The sequence below is a fragment of the Petaurus breviceps genome, unplaced genomic scaffold (assembly GCF_028583685.1).
Source record: "Petaurus breviceps papuanus isolate PSGF00001 unplaced genomic scaffold, PetGlider_PUasm1.0 77, whole genome shotgun sequence".
Taxonomy (NCBI): domain Eukaryota; kingdom Metazoa; phylum Chordata; class Mammalia; order Diprotodontia; family Petauridae; genus Petaurus; species Petaurus breviceps.
The window spans coordinates 5790531-5810422 of record NW_027186492.1 but is presented as its reverse complement, the minus strand read 5'-3'; the positions used below and the strand labels follow the sequence as shown (position 1 = coordinate 5810422).

Sequence of the window (19892 nt, the reverse complement as noted above, 5' to 3'; positions counted from 1 at the left end):
CACACACACACACACACACACACACACACACACACACACACACACACGCGCGCGCGCGCGCGCGCGCGCGCGACTTGGTATGAGTCTCCCAGGTACAGCTGTTTGCTGTCTCCTGTCAGCCAGATAGGAAGGAATCCCTTTCCAAGGACTTGTAGTGATCTCAGACAAGATAATACATGTTCTTTCCAGACAACTTCCTCTGGACTCCAGCATCTTTCTGTACCTCTGCTCCTCATTTCAGATTTTGCAGAAAGAGGGGCCCTGAGGCTGTTCGGGTACTGCTGCCAGAGGAGACTTCCCCAGCCGTATGTAGGGGGGTCCAATAAACCTGAGCCATATTGGTGGGAAAGCGGGGTGGCAGGGGACAGGAATCCAAGATGCAAAAGGCAGTGTGGGATCTGCTTCTCACTGGGGACAGAACTCCTATGTTTATCATGGTGGTGTTGGTGGTATGTGTCACAGGTCCTAAGGAGTGCAGAGAATATCGCCGTAGGGCTTGCGATGGAGAAGGCCTGTGCTTGGTTATCAGCCAATATCACAGGTAAAAGTCCTGGGGGAGTAAAGAGGTGACCAAAGTCTAGAATGTGTGGAAAGGCCTGCCTTAAAGCTTGGCTTAAGCGACTCTCTTCTTTCTTGCCTATAGCCCTGATCCGGAGGGAGGTGAAAGCCGCTGTGAGCAGAACACTTCGAGCCCAGGGTCCTGATGTAGCTGCCCAGGGGGAGAGGAGGGGCTGCTCCCGTGCCTGTGAGCACCATGCTCCCCTCCCCTCCCACCTCATCTCCGAGATCAAAGTACACAGCTACCCTTGCCCTCATCACGCCTCTCATTACTACCTCTGTTCTAGTATTCAAAGATACTGCACTCTCCCATTTCCCTGGGTTATTTTCCATTTCTTCCATTCATCAATGAACTCTATTTATTTGATAAGTTGCCTTCATAATTCCATTCCTGTTGTTTTTGTTGGGGGTCTGGAAACAGGAATTGGAAAATACAGCCCACTAATCCAATACATGCCACACAAATCCCATGTGTGAGTAGGAGAGTGAATGTGAGCAAAGGATTTAAGGGGACAATAGTTCAGAAATGTGGTATTGTTGGGATGGTCTGGAAAAGAATAACATGTGAAGGGCTGGAAAGGTTAAAGACTTAGTTACTCAGGAGGGGGAAGAGAAAGCTGGAGAGGGGCAGGACCCGCTATTGTCTTACTCCAGGTAGGACAGCACAAGAGGAAAATAAATTGTAGGAGAACATAAGATGCCTGGAAGGATCATCAAGAGATCCTTAGGGCTCCTTTCTTGTCCTGTTTTTAGGGATTACTGCCTCTGGGAGGATGATTAGCTTTGACCTACCACAGCCCTAGAATAAGTGGGGAGGAGGGGTCCTCTAGCTCTGTAACCTTTCCGAGCTGCTGTTTAGCCTTCTGGCCATCTCTTGAACAGTTGCAATCAGAAGACCCAGGAGTTCTTGTGCCCCTTGTGATGGTTCTCCTGCCCCTGCCCCTCCCTCCTTTCCTCTCTAGGATGTGCTTGCTCTCACTGTGGGGCCCCGGGATCCTGAGGAGGGGATTACCCCAGAGCAGCTGGAAACACTCCTGAGGCAGCTAAAGGAGATGCTTCAGTGCCGGCAGGTGAGAGGGGACAGACGAAGCTAGGGGGTCCGGGGGGTGCTTTTAGCTGTTCTGGTTGCTGATGTTCAAACCCCTTCCTTCCTCCCCTTCTTGATCTTCACAGTTCCTATGCCCGATCTCTGAGCAGCAGCTTGCAAAGTGCTCTGTGGAATTGGCCTCTTTTCTTGGTATGGCATCCCAGCTTCTTGGATGTACACGCACATGTGCTACAGGCCGAAATGGAGGGAGGGGAGGGACCTTGAAGGGCTGCCCAGTGACATTGGATGTTCCATGGAAAGGCCCAGGGACTGCCTCCTTCCCCTACAGTTGCTGACCAAGTTCCAATCCTGGGGCCTCCAGGCCCACACAGGCTGGAAAGGGGGGAAGCCCGAGGACTTCTGCAGATGCTCCTTTCCCTCTGGCATGAGGATTTCCAGGTGCCTGTTCCACTGCAGCTGCTGCTTAGCCCTCGAAATGTGGGGCTTCTAGCAGATACTCGGCCAAGAGAGGTGGGTCCCTGGCATCCTAGAGCCGCTTTTGCAGCATAAGTCTCTGCCCCACTCTGATACCTGTATCCTTGTCTGACATGACACATGTGTTGCAGTGGGACCTGCTGTTGTTCCTGCTTCAGGGACTGGTGGACCGGGGGCTAATGGGAAGAGTGGAGATAGAAACCTGCCTGAGTAGTCTCCACCAGGCCCCCTGGCCTGAGGTAAGGTGTCATGGATTCTTCTTGGGGGGGGGGGTTCGAATGAGACAGGTTTAGATTGGCTTATTAGAGGAAAGTGCTAAACTGGAAGGATAACAGGATTGAGTTGTCCAAAGACAGATCATGATAACTATAAATAGTTATTGTTTTTATATACTGCTTATTATGTGCTTCACAACGATCTTATTTGATTCTCACAACTACCCTAGGAGGTAAGTTCTGTTATTATCCCCACTTTACAGATGAGGAAACTGAGGTAAACAGGTGAAGTGACTTGCCCAGGGTCACACAGCTAGGAAGGATCTATGAGGCTGGATTTGAACTCAGGTCTTCCTGACTCCAGGCCCAACATTCTGTCCACTTACTGCATCAGCTTCCCAGTTCAAAACCACATATACAGTGAGCATTCTATCAGCTACTCTGATACTTTGTTTTGTACCCCCTCCACCCCACCCCCCCAGAAGAAATGGGAAGACACTTCAGGTAAAAGCCTGAAGGGAGTCAGCAAGTACGTCACCTGGTTACTGTGAAGCCCCTTTTAAGGTTGTGTAGTAGTGGTTTCCCCCTGATAAGAACTTTGTCTTTTATTGCCACTCCCTATACCTTTCCCTTCCCCCTAGGACTTCTCTGAAGAGCTAGCAACACTCTCTTGCCTATTTCTGGCTGAGCCACAGGTACCAGGACCCCAGCTAAGACCTTGTGAGTTGATGAGACCACCTCGTGGGACTTTATTGGCCCAGAGTTAGGCCAGTAAATTGAGCTCATAATCAAAAGCTCTGGCCCTCACCTGACTTACAGCCTTAGTGCCAGAACCAGGAGCCCAGCCCTGTCCTGGAAGGAGTTAACCACCTAGTGACCCTTACCAGAAGATGGAGAGGAGAAGCATCCTGAGCCACTGTCATCAGACCCAGAGCTCCGGAGAAAACAGTCTTATCTTCAGGACAAAGGCGACAAGAGACCGGGGTCCCCTCTACCAGGGAAGAAGAGGGAGTTTTTATCACTTGGACTCTCCAATGAAATGATAAACCAGTGGATATTGTCAGAGAGAGAGTTTGGGAGGGCCAACCTACTGCTTTCCCAGAAGCTTCTTTGGACTGTGGTTTTAGAAAGCAGGAGACTGACTTCCTGCTCATATATTAGGAGGATGATTAAAAATGTAGGTAGAGCTTTGGGAGTTCCAATTTCCTCAGCTCTGCACCCAGATTTTTTTTTTCCTTAAAATGCATCATGGATACCAGCATCAGACCACTCCTTACTTGTGTAAAACCCAATTTTACCAACATGTCCCTTTTAGGGAGGCCAGGCTGGGCCTGATCTTATTTAAATGCCATCTATAAACCAGGAAAGAAAGCCCATGGGGGGAGGAGGAGGGAGTAGATTTTTTTTTTAATATTAAATACTGCTTTCTCATAGAACCTGGTGTTCTAGGCTTATTTTCTCTTAGGTTTACTCCTTCCAAAAGGTAAACAAAAGGCTAGAGATGTAAGGTTTGAAAGTACGTGGATGTTCCTATAATTAGTAGCTTTGGGAGAACAAGCAAGGTTTTGTTCTTAATTGTTGAGGTTGAGCTTCCAGGACACTCAGCCTTCTGAACATGAAATTCTAAACCCGGCTGAGTCAGAGAGCTGATACTGGGATACAGACATTGCCCTTTCTACAGAAAGGAGGCCAGGACATATGGGCTCTAATTTAGGGGTTATACTTTCACAGGGTTATCACGGAAAGTGGATTGGACTGCTCCATCAACTTAGTTGTGACAACACTGTAAACTTACTTGTCAGATGAAGTCATCTTCATTACTGACCAGGGCAAGCATCATACAAGAGGCTCTCAGTATGTCCTTGTTGAATTGAGCTGAATGACCTTCATAGGGAATGCCAGCAGTCTGGCACCACTACCTGGACCATAGTCAGTAAACAGATCCATGGGCCAAACCTAACCTGCCACCTGTAATTTCTAATATAACATAAAACCATTCTTAGCTTGCAGGTCACTTTAACACAGGGTAAGCCTTCATAATCTTAAACATACATAAAACTACATTTCTAATGCTTCTGACCAAATATGGCCATTAGTCTAGCAGTAACATATTTGAAAAGGGAGGGGGAATGGAGTGGTACATAAATAAGAATTTTAATATCAACTGTTGATTGTATTGCTTAAAAAATAAAGTTTAAAAACATTTTTTAAAAAAACCCTACAATCAATAATACAAATAACTTAACCTGGAACTATAGTAAAGAAAAGGAGGAAAAAGTGTGGAGGTGAGGCAAGGGGACCTGTAAAAAAAAGCCTTAAAAAAATAAAACTTTGCCATACTGTACAGAACTTGCCCTTTTTCCACACTTGTCCCCATTTTGGCTAGTCCCAGAGCTATTCAGTACTGAATGAGGAAATGGCCCACCCACTTGACCCTTCTGACAAAATGGGAGGTAACCACTTAGGAAAGGGGAAGACAGGGTAAGTGCTGCTCTTCCATCCCCCCTCAACTTGACCCTGGAAAGTAGGTATGGTCAGACTAAAGCTGTATTTGGGACAGCAGAGATAGAATGAGATGAAATGAAGCCTCTCCACCCTTCTTCCCAGTTAATGAGTTTTCAGCTGGACATTTCTGTTTCCTGGTCAAGGCTCCTTCACTGTCTGCTTGAGGGCCCCATGCTGATTCTTAATAAAAGCTCATTGCTTTAAAGCAGGATGAGTATCTTTTTGAGGGATGTTGGTGACAGGAAGCCAGAAGGTTATCAAGGCTGGCTGTTCTTTTCTGCTTGGGACAAAGAAAAGTCCCTTCCCCTGCCACTGATCCCATTACCCAAAGTGAACAGGCAGGAGAGGGCCTTGGAAACAAGCCACTCTCATCTCCTATGAAGAAAGAGAGGGAAGGAAGATTGAGAAGAGAGTAAAGAACAAAATTAGCAGAAGTTTGTGAATGTCTTAAGACTGGAGGGAAGGATTCTGAACTGCCTTCCTGGTGAGGACAGCACATCTGTTCTTCAAAGCCCTTCTCATTCTATCTAGTTTCTCATCTGGGGCCTCACCCCCATCCCTACCACAGTCATTCCCTCTTCAGTGGAGGAGGCAGATTTAAAGCAGGGCCTTTGATGCCAATACCTGCTTTGCTGAGCCACATGAATACAAGCTTATGTGGTCACTGTCTCCCACCCCCTTCACCCTTTCACTGAATTCTCCCAACTCAGTTTGATGGGTCCCAATCCTGGTCCAAGGGCTATATGGCCCAAAAACCAAACAGAAGAGCAGCTGTGAAAGTGGGGAGCAAGGAGGAAAGGGGGCAGAGAGACAGGAGCCTCAAAATATGACTGGGCCACTGACACGGAGGTAACTAGGTCAGGAAAAAGTGGCCCCTTCACTGCACAGCGAGGTCCAAGAGCTTCAGGCCCCCTCATTCCGCAGTGGGGCCACATGTGGCAATGTGTTTATTTGCCAGCAACTCCGGACTGAGCTGCTGACTATCCCATCCCCCTCGTCTCCATGTTGCAGTGAGCTCCACATACATCTACTACAGGGTCTTTCCACAGCCGCCTTCCAGGCCTGTCTCTCAGTAGAACCGTATCTGTGAATCTGGTATTAACCACAGAGAAAGGAAGCCAGATTTGCTATTACCAATGGCTGTTGCTTGGCACAGTGAGTCAGCAGCCCAGGGGGGAGGCCTGGAGCACCCAGTTCCACCTGAAATAAGAAAGGCAAAGAGGGGAATAATTGATGCTAAGGTGAGTGTCTAGGACGGAATGATAGGACTCCTCCGCAGGAACCCCAAGTTGTATCTGAGGAAAAAAATAACTCACACTGTTATTCTCTGTGACCCCTTAGCAGACTTTTCTGCTAAGTGGTTAGATCCTGGATGGGGTTCTGGGCACTGGAGTTGAGGGCTAGGCTAAATTATATTACATCCTATGTGTCCCAACAAGAGCCTTTTCCCCACCCCCATGTCATCGAGTGATGATGGCTATGATCTACCTTGAAGGCCTGAGAACAGCCAAAGGATTCCCAGCAACCCTGGCTCAGGAAAGGGAACAGATGCTCTCAGGACTGCAGAGAAGATTGAGTCCCTTCCCCCACTCTGAGGGGCCCGTTGTCTCCTTATTAAAGAAAAACTGAAGCCACTTCCGGATAAAAGCCCCTCCACTACAGCTGATTTCCACCACAGTCTTGGTACCACAAGGCTCCTTTGGGAGTTAATGGCCCAGGGTCACAGAGATGGAGCTGAAAACATGCCTGCCAGCTCATCAAGTTACTGCCAAGACCCATGAGGCTGGGTCAAGTCAATCCCAGGCCAAAGCTCCAGCCAACCTGAAGTTCCACCCCCAAAGAGTGCAAGGGTGCAAGGTCTAAGCGTCTCACCTGGACCATATGAATGACTTGAGTAACTTCCTTTCCATCTATAGTATGAGGCTGCAGGACCCAGGCACTGGGCAAGATCTCCCCACGGATCATGTTTTTGCTGGGCCGTGGCAATGACTTGTCATACACTGACTGAGCTACCATAATGGTCAGCTGCCCCTGCGAACAGAGAAGGTGCTGGATATTCTCCAGGGTGGGGTAGGGCAAGGGTCCACATCTTGGCTTTTCTGGGAGGGCTCTTCCTTGAGGGCTGTGGTAGCCTAACCCATTCCCCACTGTCCCACAAAGACTGAGCCCCAGAAGCTTCCCCATCCCCTCCACGAGAAACTTACCTGTTTGGCCTCAGAGCTGACACAGCAGAAATCCCGGGGTTGCTTCAGGCAGCTCATGGAGGTGTTGCTGACCAAGTACACTACAAGGGTGAGAAGAAGAAGGCAGGAGAAAGTCATGCCTTCTCCCCATTTTCCCCCCTCCCTTGCCTTAGGCACTGGACCTAGAGCATCAGAGACCACTTGCTCCTCAGCTAGAGGCAGCCTCGAGCAGTGAACAGAGCATTTGGGTCTGGAGTCAGGAAGACCTAAGTTAAAATCAAGCCACAAGAGACTTCCAAGATGTGTGACCCTGGGCATTGCTTTGCCTGGATGCCTCAATTTTCTCATCTGTAAAATGGGGATAATCATAACACCTACCTCCCAGGGTTGTTGTGAGGATAAAAATTAAATATTTGAAATGTACTTAAGACAGTGCCTAGCACATATTAGGTGCCTAATAAAGGCTTGTTCCACTCTCCCCTCCCCACTTGAGCTGGGCTAGACTTACCACAAGATTAAGAAAATGGAAGATCTGTCACCTTAGATCCCATGGACACCTGACCATGGAAGAGGGTTGCCTTTAACTTCCTTCACCCAGTCCCTGCCCTGCCCTCCCCTCTTCCCCATCCTTGTAAAACTCCCATCTTTTCCCTCTTGCTCTACAAAACAAACGTCTCTGTAGTGTCCAATATCTTAAGCCATATCCTGGCCTTGGGCTCACCCAATTTGATGGAGCCGGTCACCTTCTGGTACAACTGTGCAGTCTGGATGGACTTGTCATACAGGGTCCACATGGTAGGATCCCTCACAGCTGCCCAGACTCGAGGTAGTGGCTGAGGAACCACTCCAGCCCCCAAAAACCCATGCCGCGTAGCAGAGGGAAATCCCTTATAGTACGTCAGCACATCCTTTTCCTCACCCTGGTACCTGAGTGAGAGGAGACAGGCAAGGGGATGGGGAAGATAGAAGAAGGTCATTAAAAATGAGCCCCAATAAATCTATGCAAGTTTCATTAATGAAGTTCTCATCTCTATGATGTTTAAGGAACTGATTCACATTTATAAGAATAAGAGACATTTGGGGTGGCTAGGTGGCACAGTGAGTAGAGTACCAGCCCTGGAGTCAGGAGGACCTGAGTTCAAATCTGGCCTCAGACACTTAACACAAGAACTAGCTGTGTGACATTGGGCAAGTCACAACCCCAATTGCCCTCCAAAAAGCAAGAATAAGAGACATTCTTCAATAGATAAATGGTCAAAAAGCCAGGCAATTCTAGAGGAAAGAAATTGAAGCTAACATTAGTCATATGTCTCCCAATCACTAATAATTAAAAGAAGTATCAGATTGGTAAAACTGACAAAAAAAGGGAAATGACAAATGCTGGAGGGGATTTGGGAAAATAGGCACATTGATGTAATTACTTGTTGAACTGTGAACTGTTCTAGACATTCTGAAAAGCCATTTGGAGCTATGACCAAAAAAGTTACTAAACCCTCATAACCATTATCCAAGTGACCCACTAAGAGGCCTTTCAAGAAAGAGAAAAGGACCTGTGTGTACACAAATATTTATAACAGCTCTTTTTGTGGTGGCAAAAAATACAGAAACTGTAGGGAGGGGACCACTGGAGAAGAGCTACACAAATCATGCCATACAGATGGAATGATACTGCTGTTTCTGAAAAGATCTGAATGAACTGGTAGAGTGAACGCAACTAGGAAAACCATGTCTGCTATAATAACAACAACAACATTGTAAAAAAATGAACTTTTGAGAGACTTTAGAGAAATTCATCAATACGACAACCCATGATTCCAGAGAGCCAACCAACGATGAAACATGTTACCACTTGCTTTTGACAGAGAGGGGATGGACTCATGGTACCAAATAAGACACATGTGTTTGGATATAACCAATGTGGGCATTTGTTTTGCTTAACTTTGATTATTTGTTGTAAGAGATTTTGTTTTTCTTTTTTTCTTCTTTTGCAGGGGGAAGAGGAAAAAAGGTGAGGGAAAGTAAGAAGGATAGAGAGAGAATAAGTGCCGGTTATATGAAATAAAACAAAATTTCAAAATTATGAAAATACATCCCAGAGAAGTATTTGAGGATGAGATCAGAGTCAGGAAAGACTGGGGTCTTAAGTCATCAAGATGGAATGGTGGGGTCCTAGGGAAGGGGACATCGAAAAATTAGGGCCAAAGTCTGTGTCTTGGGAAGTCCAGGACAGACAAGTCACGGGAACTCACTTCCAGCCTGAAGTGGCCTGGCAGCTGAAGAGATTTTGCAGGTTGTCAGAACAAGCAGCCATTACCTGAAAGTAGACAATGGTCATGCTGAGTTGCCAAACACAGTCCAATTTAGTTCCCTTGCAATGCAATCCCACTTCCTGTGCACCTCCTCTTCTAACCTGTTTGAAAATTCTTTCCCCCACCCTTTTCCCCATTCTCATTCCTCTCCTCTGTAAAAAAGCCCTACAGCTGAACGCTCACTTCAGCCATTGTGCTGGCCAGGATGTGCTTGACCAGATCATGGTAGAGGGTGAGTGGGGAGGTAGAAAGGCAGCTGTCCAAGTTTGACTGGTTGATTAGGGACTTCTGGGGTCCATCACAGGAGACTCGATGGCTTTCACCTCCAGGCTCTGAGAGGGAAGGAAACAGATAAGGATGAGGGACAGCAAGAGGAAGGGATGGGAATTCTGGAGCAGGGAGCCTCTAGAAGCTAATGGTTCCCTCACCCTCCTTAGGGTCTCTCAGGAAACAGCCCTCAAAGCTGAGGACTTAGCTTCCCTTCTTCCCTACTCACTGTGATCTAAGTTCTTCTGTGCATGCTCTGCCAGGTACAGCTGATGGTTTCTCACCACAGAGCGGCCCCGCACATCCCCTCCAGTGGTGTCTTTGAAGCAAGATAGGTTAGCATTCCCCTAAAGGATAGAGACATGGGCCCCAGAGACTCCTCAGAACTGGAGGGAGGGGTATAGAAGTTACGCACTTTTCCCACTGACTCCAACCCCCACCCCAAAATTCTACCATAATTATTCACCTGAGATGGTCCAAGAGGGACTTTTCCATTTGGATTGCTGGTATTGGGGGGAGGGAATACAAAATGGCAAAAATCTGGACAGTTCATTCCTTGGACAATCTGCTTTCTAGCCCCAGGTGCCAATGGCCACAACAGGTCTATATCTCTTGGCACTGACTGGCTACTCCCCAAAGCCTCCAGGAACAACCTCAAGTTCACACCAACAAACAGGGCTGTCGGAAGTGGCCACAGCCAGTAAGGGAATTAATCCATTCTCCTCCCTGCCCTCCTTGGCTGCTGTTTGGCAGGGGGCAGAGGGGTAAAGTTGGTGGAAGCAAGCTGAGGAGAACAGGAAGGGCATCAAGGAGAGGGATGGGACCCTGCCCTTATGACCCTTGCCCATAATGGAGAGAACCAGCATTCTGCATCTAGGTGGGCTTTTCCCCCATCCTCAAAGAGGCCACCAACTCCTTTCCCAAAGACATATCTAAGTCTTTTTTTTTCTGTCCAGACCCTATGACCTCTTTGCTGTGACCAACCCTGCTGACCAACTCTCTTCCTCTCTGTGCATTCTGACTTTGGTTTCCAAGGCAGCAAGAAAGAGGGGGATTCTAGGGGAAAGGAGAGAGGACTGGATACATCAGAGGGAGAAAAAGACAGGCAGAAAGTGGCCAAGACCCAAATTCAAAAGGGTAGCTTAAGAACATTGTTCATTTGCCTCCCCATTTGCCCCAGGGAGAAATCCAACTGAATCTGTCCCAGCTGGGGACTCCCCTACTCTGCCTCTGCAATCTCACCTCCTCCTCCCTTACCTGCTTCTCTGGAGGCTGGGTCTGGCTTGCTAAGGTTAGGTTGCTATCATAGCCAGAGGTAGGGCAGGAGGAGAGGCTGTCCGTGGAGCTCGTGGTGCACAGGGTGCTCACACTGACCAAGGTTTGAAGCTTGGCTTCTTCCTGGGGAGGGAAGGGCATTGGTCAACCATCCCTGGAAGCTCCCTTAAAACCCCCAAGAGCTCCCACCCAATGCCAAAGCTCCCTGCAACTGGCCTAGGACAGGTGGGCCCATCGTTGCCCGGGATGGTATATGTCACGCAAGGCTTCAACTCGGGCTCTCCAAGGCACCAGAGATAGCCAGAAGGGGACATGGTGGAGACGCATGGATGCCAGCTCAAGGTCCCTGTCACACATACACACCCGCTGCAGTTGGGAGACTATCTGCTGGCGGATGCGTTGCTTCTCCTGCTCAGCACGTTCCCGCAGCCGGTCTCGTGCTCGAGCAATCTCCATCTTGGTCTCTTCCCTGACCCGCTGGTAATCTTGGAGCAACACCTTTATGTCAGAGGGCTGGTGACCTCTGGCCTCTGACACAGGCTCCAGGTTCCTGAAGGGGGGAAGGCGTACCAGGATGAGGCCCTGACTGTACCCCACTCTGCACACCTCATGTGAGACTTTTCCATACCTTTGGCAGGGATTACCGTAGGAGCAGGAGGAAATGCCAAGCTCTTCACACAACCAGGAAGCCAGAGATCCCACTTCCCTCACTCTACACCTCAACCCACCCTCTAATAGCTTTGTGCGGGGTGTCCAGAAAGATACAAAGGAGCTCTAAGAACCGGTCTGGGACTCAGGGTCCGCATCTGGGTACGCCAGAAACAAAGGCTTGAATACAGCTCAGGAATCCCAGACCCCAAAGTGGGTTTCCCAAACCTCCAGGCTCCAGGTGACTGAAACAAAGCCCATGTGACTGCACTCCCTTTGCCCTTTTCCCACGATGACTCTCTTCATTTCTCTTTCTGCTTTGTTCATCTCCTCTCCTCTTCTCATCGTCTTCTTATCTTTTTCATGTATGTATATTGTACACATGTGGGATATTATACGTGTTATTGTATCATGAGCTATACATATACATATAAATCCATACATATATGTGTATATAGCCATAGCCATAGCCATATAAAGCAGCTAGGTGAAACAGTGGATAGCGTGCTGGGCCTAGAGTCAGGAAGACTAATCTTCCTGAGTTCAAACCTGGCTTCAGACGCTCACTAGCTGTGTGACCCTTGGCAAGACACTTAACTCTGCCTCAGTTTCCTCATCTGTAAAATGAGCTGGAGAAGGGAGTGGAAAACCACTCCAGTATATTTGCCAAGAAAACCCCAAATGTCACAGACAGGCAGAACAACTGAACAGTAACAATACACATACATCTACACATAGACTACCCCCATCCTTTTTTTTCACCTATCCCTTTTTTTGCTTTTTTGGAGGGCAGTTGGGGTTAAGTGACTTGCCCAAGGTCACACGTCTAGTTTTTGTGTTACGTGTCTGAGGTCAGATTTGAACTCAGGTCCTCCTGACTCCACAGCCAGTGCTCTACTCACTACCTATCCCTTTGTTTCTCTTCAACAGAAACAGACTAGAAGGGAAGACACCAGCAATGCCTCTTTCCAAGAAGAAAAAGAAAGCCAGTCCTGAAAGTCCATCACAATGGCCAACATCACAAAACCCTGATTCCCACCTTGCCCCCCAATCCCTCCTGGGGAAGCTCTGGGCCTGTCCTTGCCTAGTAGTCTTCACAACATCTTTTCGAAGCTGCTGCAGGTATTCCCGCCGCCGGCTAGGCAGGTCAGGATCCCGGACACGCGCTTCTGGGGTGGGCAGGAGGCTGAGCTGCTTCGTGGGGCTGAGGCTGCGGGCCCGACGGAAGTTCTGAAGTCGATCTGACCGTGCTTTCTGGATCACCTCAATGGTCTTCAAGTGCCTAAGGAAGGATGGGATCAGAGTCATCTACCATTCCCTAGCACCTAACCCTCCTCTACCCCTAATAAGAGAGCTGGAGCTAGCCCTGGTCCTGATCTCTCCCCAATTCTGAATCTGGGGGTGCTGAACCCACACTCATCCCCTCCCTGTGGTGGTCTGCAGACCACTCAACCTGAATGAAGGGTTAAGGGGATAGTTCAGGTTGGGCCCACCATCCCAGGTAAGAATAAAACAGGATCTCACAGACAAATCTCAGTTTTTCAGTTTCTCTTTTTAACCTAATTCGCTATTGCTATCCAAATGAATACCTGGATAATGAACCTCTTTTAGCCTGTGATCTTGCTTTCACGGGGTTCATCGTGTAAGGAGGAATTTCTATTCCTCCTTTCTCTTTCCTTTCTTTTTTTTTCCTTTTTGGAGGGGGTCAGGAAAGGCAATTGGAGTTAAGTGACTTGCCCAAGGTCACACTAGTGACTAGTAAGTGTTAAGTGTCTGAGGCCGATTTGAATTCAGGTACTCCGGACTCCAGGGCCAGCGCTCTATTCACTGTACCACCTAGCCACTCCCCCTTTCCTTTCTTAACAAGCCTTTTTCTTGTCCTTGGAAACACCCCAGCCCCACTCCCACCATGTTTCCCCAGGCTATTAATTTTGCCTCATTTGATCCTCACATCAACCTTGTCGGTTAGGTGTTGTTATTACCCCCATTTTACAGATGAGAAAATTTAGTCTGAGAGAGGTCAAAGCACAGAATCATACAGTTACTAAATTTCTGAAGCAGGATTCAAATTCAGGCCTTCCTAGGAGTCCAGTGCTCTATTCATGATGCCTAACACCCACAAGATAGGGACAGGGACTGTGACTTCATAGGTAAAAGGAATTCGCAGGGGATGAGGTCCTTCCTCTACCAATACAAGTCTGTACTTTCTCTGCAATTTACAGTCTTAGATAATGTGGCAATATGTTTAACATGATTACACATGTATAACCTACATCAGATTGCTTGCTGTCATGGGGAGAGGGACAGGAAGGAGGGAGAAAAATGTGGAACTTAAAATTCAACGCTGAAAGATATCTTTACATGTAACTGGAAAAAATAAAATGCTATTTACAAGGAAAAAATCTATAATCTTAAGAGTCATCTTAAGCAGAGGTGTCACATAGGGCCTGTGGGCCACAGGGGATCCACCGATTAGTGTGTGGCCCAAACCAGACTAAAATGTAATTGGGAAATATTTAACAAAATAAATAAAAATATAATAAAACATTGATAACATTACATTTTGAAACTAAGTCAACAGGGGACCCATAGTGATTCTTAGAAATGGCTTAGAGGGGGCGACTAGGTGGTGTAGTCAATAGAGCACCAACCCTGGAGTCAGGAGGACCTAAGTTCAAATATGACCTCAGACACTTAATATTTACTAGCCATGTGACCTTGGGCAAGTCACTTAACCCTAATTGCCCCTCCAAAAAGCAAAAAAAAAAAAAAAAAGGTTTACTGGCCCCATTTGACACAATGAGAAGTGACTCATCCAGCTAGGACACAGCCAGGATGTTGGGTCAAGTCTTGAACCTGGGTCTCCTTGGTTCAAGACCAGCTCTCCATCCATTAAATGACACTGCCTTGTTTGACTTACCGAAAATACATTTTCTCCTGGTGTGGGCTCGTTGGGGTGACGGGGACCAGAGCCTCGCCAGTCCCACTCTGCATTACCCTTAGCAGAGCATCAGTCTCTCCAAGGCCGTAGAGAAGTTTGGCTTCAGCCAGCTCCACACTAAGAGGCGGGGTCTGTGGCCCCAGTTCCAATGGGACTCCAGCCAGCACCTGTATCTGTTGCCTCTGAAGTGGCTCAGGCACCGGGTTCAGGGGCTTTTGGGGCTGGGCTGACTTCTCCATCCCCTCAGAGAAAGCACTATCAACATTCATCACTTCTTCCACAGGGACAGTCCCCTCTGGGGAGCTCCCCTGAACACCACGCCAATTGCTGAACTTGTTATGGACGGGAAGGTCCCTCAAGCCATAATGCCTGGATTCAGAAGCCTGGACTTTCTGGCTGCAGGACCTCAGCAGGACCTCCGACTGGGTGTCTCTGACTATGCTGCCGACTCCCGGAGTCACACTGACTTCGGAAATGGAGAAAGGCTCATGGCAATGGCTCAGAACTGGCCCCCAGGAGAGGCTCTCTGATGGGGGAGGGGACTTCAAGGGCTGTTCCAAGGAGTCAGCACCAGCACTTTTCTTCTGACACCAACTCGCGCTCTGGCTGGCTAGCTGAACCAAGACAGGGTTGGCCACTTCTAAAGTCACCTCCTCCGTGTTACTGGTATTTAAGGCTTCGGATTGGTCCTCAGTGGGGTTCAGCCCTGTCGTGGTCAGGGACAGGTACAGAGGCCTCTCCCAGGAGCTGCACTTTTCCTTTCCACCAGCCAGCTGTTCTTCCCAGCCCAGAAGCCCCAAGGAAGCCTGCACCTGCAACTGCAGGGGGTGATTCAAGGGCCCTGTGGGCATGGAAGAGGGGCTTCCTTGAAGCCACAGGCTCTTCTTCAAGGTCCCAGAGGGATTAGATGCGGGAGATCCTTTGCTTAGCTTCTTTCCTGTGGACTCCCCACTACCTCCAGAAATATTTCTGGTCTCTCCTTCATTGCAGGTTTGGGAAGAATTGTTCACTAAGGCCACCTGGGCAGCTCCAGGCTTCTGAGGGCATATGGTGGAATGGGAGTGAGAAGCCCTGAGGAAAGTAGGTTTGGAGGAGGACAACGACGAATGGGGACTTAGAGTGCTGGCACTGAGGATCAGGATAGGGGAGGAAGCCCTGTCCACCAACCAGGTGCCCCTGAGGCCTGCTTTCTTGTTCTTCTGGCTCTCGGATTCCCAAGTGGACCCTCCCTCCTGAATTGATGAGCCTCTGGCAGAGGATGCAGTGCACAAAGTCGGGCTAGTGACCGCTGTGCAAGAGGACTCATTCATCCAGGAACTCAGGGTTGGAGAGGTAACAGAGCAAGTTTGGAAGCTTGACAAGTCCTTGGCTAGGGAGTGTTTCTGTAAACTGAGGCTATGATGTGTTGTGCCTGAAGAGTTCTGTGGAGTGAGGTAGTGTCTCTGACTACCAGGACTGGAAGAAATCTGCTCCTTCTCAGCTGCACCTCCAGGCGCCTTCTCCTGAGGAGTGTCCAAGGCACCCATCCCATCCGGGCAGCCCTGTTTTGGAGTGGTGCCCTTTGCTTCCTGAGGACTGGCTAACTTGCTGTCCCCAGAAGAATGGAGGGATACATCCTGTGGGGCTGGGTCCATCTCGTCAGTCTGGATACCCACATCCACAGTGGTCTGGGTGCTGTTGTCTATCATTGCTGCCTTGGGGACCTCTTCGGGGGCCTCAGCCTTAATGCTCCGCTCCCTCTCATGTGTTCTCTGATGGGAGAGGTTCCCCAGCAGCTCCGAGGTGTTGTGAAGGAGTTGTGAGAGGTGCATCGATAGGTTCTGCATGCTGGTCCGTGATGCATGGGGTGGGTGTGACCTGAAGACAGCAGTCTCTGGATCTGAGTGAGTGACGTCTACACAGCCCTGGCAATGCATGGGAAGCTTCTGTGGCTGAGCTGGAGCCAGGGTCGCCATCCCCTGCTCACAAGTGGCTATACTGGCCTTTGGCCAAGACTCCAACTTGGTGGGGTACAGCGGCCCAGTGTCATCCATCTGCCCTGAGACACCCTCCCTCTCTGTCAGACTGCTCTCATCCTCTCCCTCAGACTTGCTGTCCTCAGGCAGGCCATAACCTACCTTGTCTGGGGTCCTAGCTGAAGGTGCTGTTATGGACGTATCAGAGAAACCATGGAGATTCCTGAAAAGACAAGAAGCCCTGCATGCCTTCCTTTCTTCTTCTAAGCCCAGAGGATACTCAATGCTACTGAGGGTGCTAGACAGCCCATGGGTGTTAGCATATGAACTGAGGTGAGAATGGAATGGGGAACTCAGAGAGTCCAGGTCATTGTCTACACTGGAGCAACAAACAGCTCTCTGTGTGTCCAGACTCCAAGAAATCTGGCTGCAGGAGATGTCACCTGCACTGCCAAACATGTATTGCTTCCAGCCAATCCTCCCAGACCCCTCCTGCTGACAGGATTGAAGGAAAGGATTTCTATCGCTAGACACAAAATGCATCACATCCGTGTTCTCTGGTTCCAACCAGCCTTTACTCCTGGGGCGGCCACTGTGCTCCTCCACCAGGCTGTCAGATGACCTATCTTCTGGAACTGGAATAGCCAAGAGAGTAGAAAAGGTTGGGTAGGGTGCAGTGCCAGGCTCTGGGGGCTGTGGACTGGGGGCTTCTGAGTTATCATCTGTTAGAGCTCTCTGACCATGACCTGCAGATCTTGGAATTTTCCCTAGTTCCATCAGCATCATCATTTCAGATTTATCTGGGGAGAGGTCACTGAGGAACAGCCTCTCGGACCCATGACTCTGTTCATCTTCTGTGGGAGAAGGAGGCTCCACGCTCATGTTCAGCTCCTGTGGAGACCTGGAGGAAGTCCCCACAGGGAGCTTCAAGGTGGAGGAATCTTTCAGAGAATGCTCAGGGCTAAAGGGAAAAGCAATGCAGGGAGCCGAGTTTCTGTCAGAGTGAGAGCTGGTGTCCAGACCACTCTGTGAGCCCTCTGGCAGTGCAGGAGGCCCCTGAGCATCAAAAGGGCCATCATTCCCCCTCCAAAGCAACCTGAATCTTTCAGGCCTTGATGCCTTTCCATCAATCGTCAGGCTATCTCCAGACTCCTGGGGGCTGGCTTGGCCACCAGTTCCTGAATGGCGGTGGTTTCTGTCCCATACTGCACTGTCAACATTGCTTGAGAGCTGCTCATTATCATCCCTCTTCCACAGATTGCCTGGAAGATTGCTGAAGACACACTTTTTGCCTGCTTTTGTCCTTGGGTGGGGAATAGGTATGCTGTGATCTCTGAGAGCCTTAGAAAATGGTGGTCCTTGGGCAAGGTGTGGAGACCCTACTATAGGCTCATTCTCAAGAATGCCTTTGCTTCCATGTCTTGCTCCCAGTCTCCCAGCTACTCCATAGTTCCCTGACTCCGTCACAGCAGAGAATTCCCATTCATTCTGACTAGCTTTGTTCTCCTCCTGGAGGTTCTCAGAATAGGTACTGGCAAGTAAAGAAGCCATTTCAGGCTTGGTAGTGATTTTCTTCTTAATGTCTTCTCTCCCAGGGCTCTCCATACTGAATAAACCATACTGGCAGTTGGAAGCTGCCAATCTCAATTGTCGCTGGTCTCCTCTCAGATCTAGGTTATGTGCCAAAGGTACATTGGGCCCTCTGGATTGGCAGCCTACGTTGAGCTTGGAAGACACCAGGAAAACTGGAAGCATGGTGTCTGAAGCGGACCGGGGAATTCGCTTCTCAGGTTCACTATTTTCATAAGACAGAGAATTGGTAAAAGAAGGTGAATTGATCCAAGCAGCACCTTGTTGAGACGTGCACGGTGGCCTGGAAGGAGAAGTCACCACCTCTTCCTGGGACACTGTTGGGCTAAATATAACATTGCTTTTAGAAGTCTCTAGGTTGCTTTGAACTATGGCTCCTTCTGGGCAGCTCTGCATCTCCCCAACAAATGCTGGGGTTGGACTCTGATCAGGGAGGGAAGTTGGTCTTGGATGTTTGCTATCAATAGCAGAGGCTGCAGACTGCCCAGATAGGGTGACCCCTTTCATCTGTGGGCATTGAGGCAAGGGACCTCCTGTACTGTTTCCCCCTACTGTGTCAGAGACCATGATGTCTTGTTTGTGACTCGCCCTTCTTTCTTCTGACCCCGGAGAATGGACACATCTAGGATGAACAGGAAGACTTTCTGACTGTTTGATGTCTAAGGCTACCAAAGGACTGTCAAAGTATGGTGGTTCTTCAACCTCACCTGCCTCTGCTTCACACAAGACTGGCTGCTTTCTGTTGTGAAAGCTTCCTTGGGACCTCAAATCAGGCCACAGAGTAGCAGAATTTGCCATCACATAAGACATTTCAGCTGCTGATACCTCAGATTCTGCATGGAGAGAGCCATCTTTCCAGGGAGACTGAATGGAAGTTCCCCAATGGGTCTGTAGGTCAACCGTTGCCTCTGAAGCGCTGTCCAAGTCCCTACCACATAAGTTCTCAAAAGTTGTGCTTTTGGATCTGAACCCTTCCCAAGCCCTCTGGATGCTCTCCTTGCTCCCTAGGCTAGTTCTCTCTACCTGGCAGTGTACCCCTATTTGTTTAGATGGCCAGGCCTGGCTCAGTTCCTGTCCCGTTATTCTAATGCTGTCAGAGACAGCACAGAGAGGAGGTGCAAACAATTGCTCTCGTGGTGGCTCATCCCTCTTGTTCTCCTTCAAGGATGATGGGAAAAGCAGGTTCCCTGAAGCCAGAAGACTATCAGCCGAAGGGGACCCAATAACCTCTTCCTTCCTGCCTGGGCTCTCTGAGAGGACTTGGGAATCAAAGTGCCTGGTTGGCTTCTCACCTGCTTTTTGCATATTGTTGGATTTGCAAATGCCTGGGTTGGCCTTGGTGCTGAAGGACAGCAGTGAGACATGCTCTGGTCCTCTGCTAGGGGCAGTAACATCTTTCATTAACTGGAGACTATCTGACAGCTTTGCCAGAGGGTTATTCATATCAGCATGCTTTCCTGATACAGAACCTGGAGATGCCTCTTGGATGTGCCCTCTTGTGGCTTTATTTTGCACAAAACATACTTGGGACTCATCTTCATCCTGGGTTTTAGCTAACTCCAGCTGGTCTCTTTGGGTGTGGTGAGGTTGCTCAGGGGTACCAGAAAAGGCCTCAGGCTCTGGTTGAGTCTCACTGTAAGGCACAATAATCTTCCCATCAGTGCTGTCCTCTGAAGACTTCCCACTCTCAGCTGATAGTCCAGTATCCTCCACTGTGATCTCTACATTCGTTTCTGGATTTATGGATGGGGGGGCAGAGGCCTCCCAAAGCCCTGATGAGACCCTGGTCAGTTTAGGTATGACAATCTGCTCATTGGTCCTGTCCTTTGAAGACTTCCCAAGTTCCTCTGATAGTCTAGTGTCCTCCACTGTGGTCTCTACATTTGTTTTTAGATGCAGGGATGAGGAGGCAGAGGCCCCCCAA

At 49.0% G+C, this 19892-nt stretch overlaps 2 protein-coding genes across 3 annotated transcripts in view; one reads left to right on the top strand and one right to left on the bottom strand.

The window, feature by feature from the left end:
* CDAN1 (codanin 1) overlaps positions 1-3731 on the top strand; it is a 12633-nt gene extending 8902 nt beyond the window's left edge. For both annotated transcript variants that reach the window (XM_069105848.1, XM_069105847.1), the window contains exons 21-28: positions 242-305; positions 463-541; positions 644-792; positions 1521-1628; positions 1732-1795; positions 1935-2116; positions 2212-2319; positions 2937-3731. In XM_069105848.1, coding sequence (XP_068961949.1) covers positions 242-305; positions 463-541; positions 644-792; positions 1521-1628; positions 1732-1795; positions 1935-2116; positions 2212-2319; positions 2937-3062 — 880 coding nt within the window. In that variant the 3' untranslated portion in view covers positions 3063-3731. The remainder of the gene's footprint in view (positions 1-241; positions 306-462; positions 542-643; positions 793-1520; positions 1629-1731; positions 1796-1934; positions 2117-2211; positions 2320-2936) is intronic.
* A 694-nt stretch (positions 3732-4425) lies between these two features.
* The window catches only part of STARD9 (StAR related lipid transfer domain containing 9), a 146729-nt gene continuing 131262 nt past the window's right edge, over positions 4426-19892 (bottom strand). The window contains exons 23-33 of the mRNA XM_069105668.1: positions 14403-19892; positions 12567-12764; positions 11198-11384; positions 10817-10957; positions 9789-9906; positions 9476-9624; positions 9233-9297; positions 7705-7910; positions 7005-7084; positions 6673-6831; positions 4426-6000 (exon numbers count right to left, since the gene is read on the bottom strand). The exon at positions 14403-19892 is cut by the window's right edge and continues 3 nt beyond it. Of these exons, the coding sequence (XP_068961769.1) occupies positions 5899-6000; positions 6673-6831; positions 7005-7084; positions 7705-7910; positions 9233-9297; positions 9476-9624; positions 9789-9906; positions 10817-10957; positions 11198-11384; positions 12567-12764; positions 14403-19892 (6895 nt within the window). The 3' untranslated portion in view covers positions 4426-5898. The remainder of the gene's footprint in view (positions 6001-6672; positions 6832-7004; positions 7085-7704; positions 7911-9232; positions 9298-9475; positions 9625-9788; positions 9907-10816; positions 10958-11197; positions 11385-12566; positions 12765-14402) is intronic.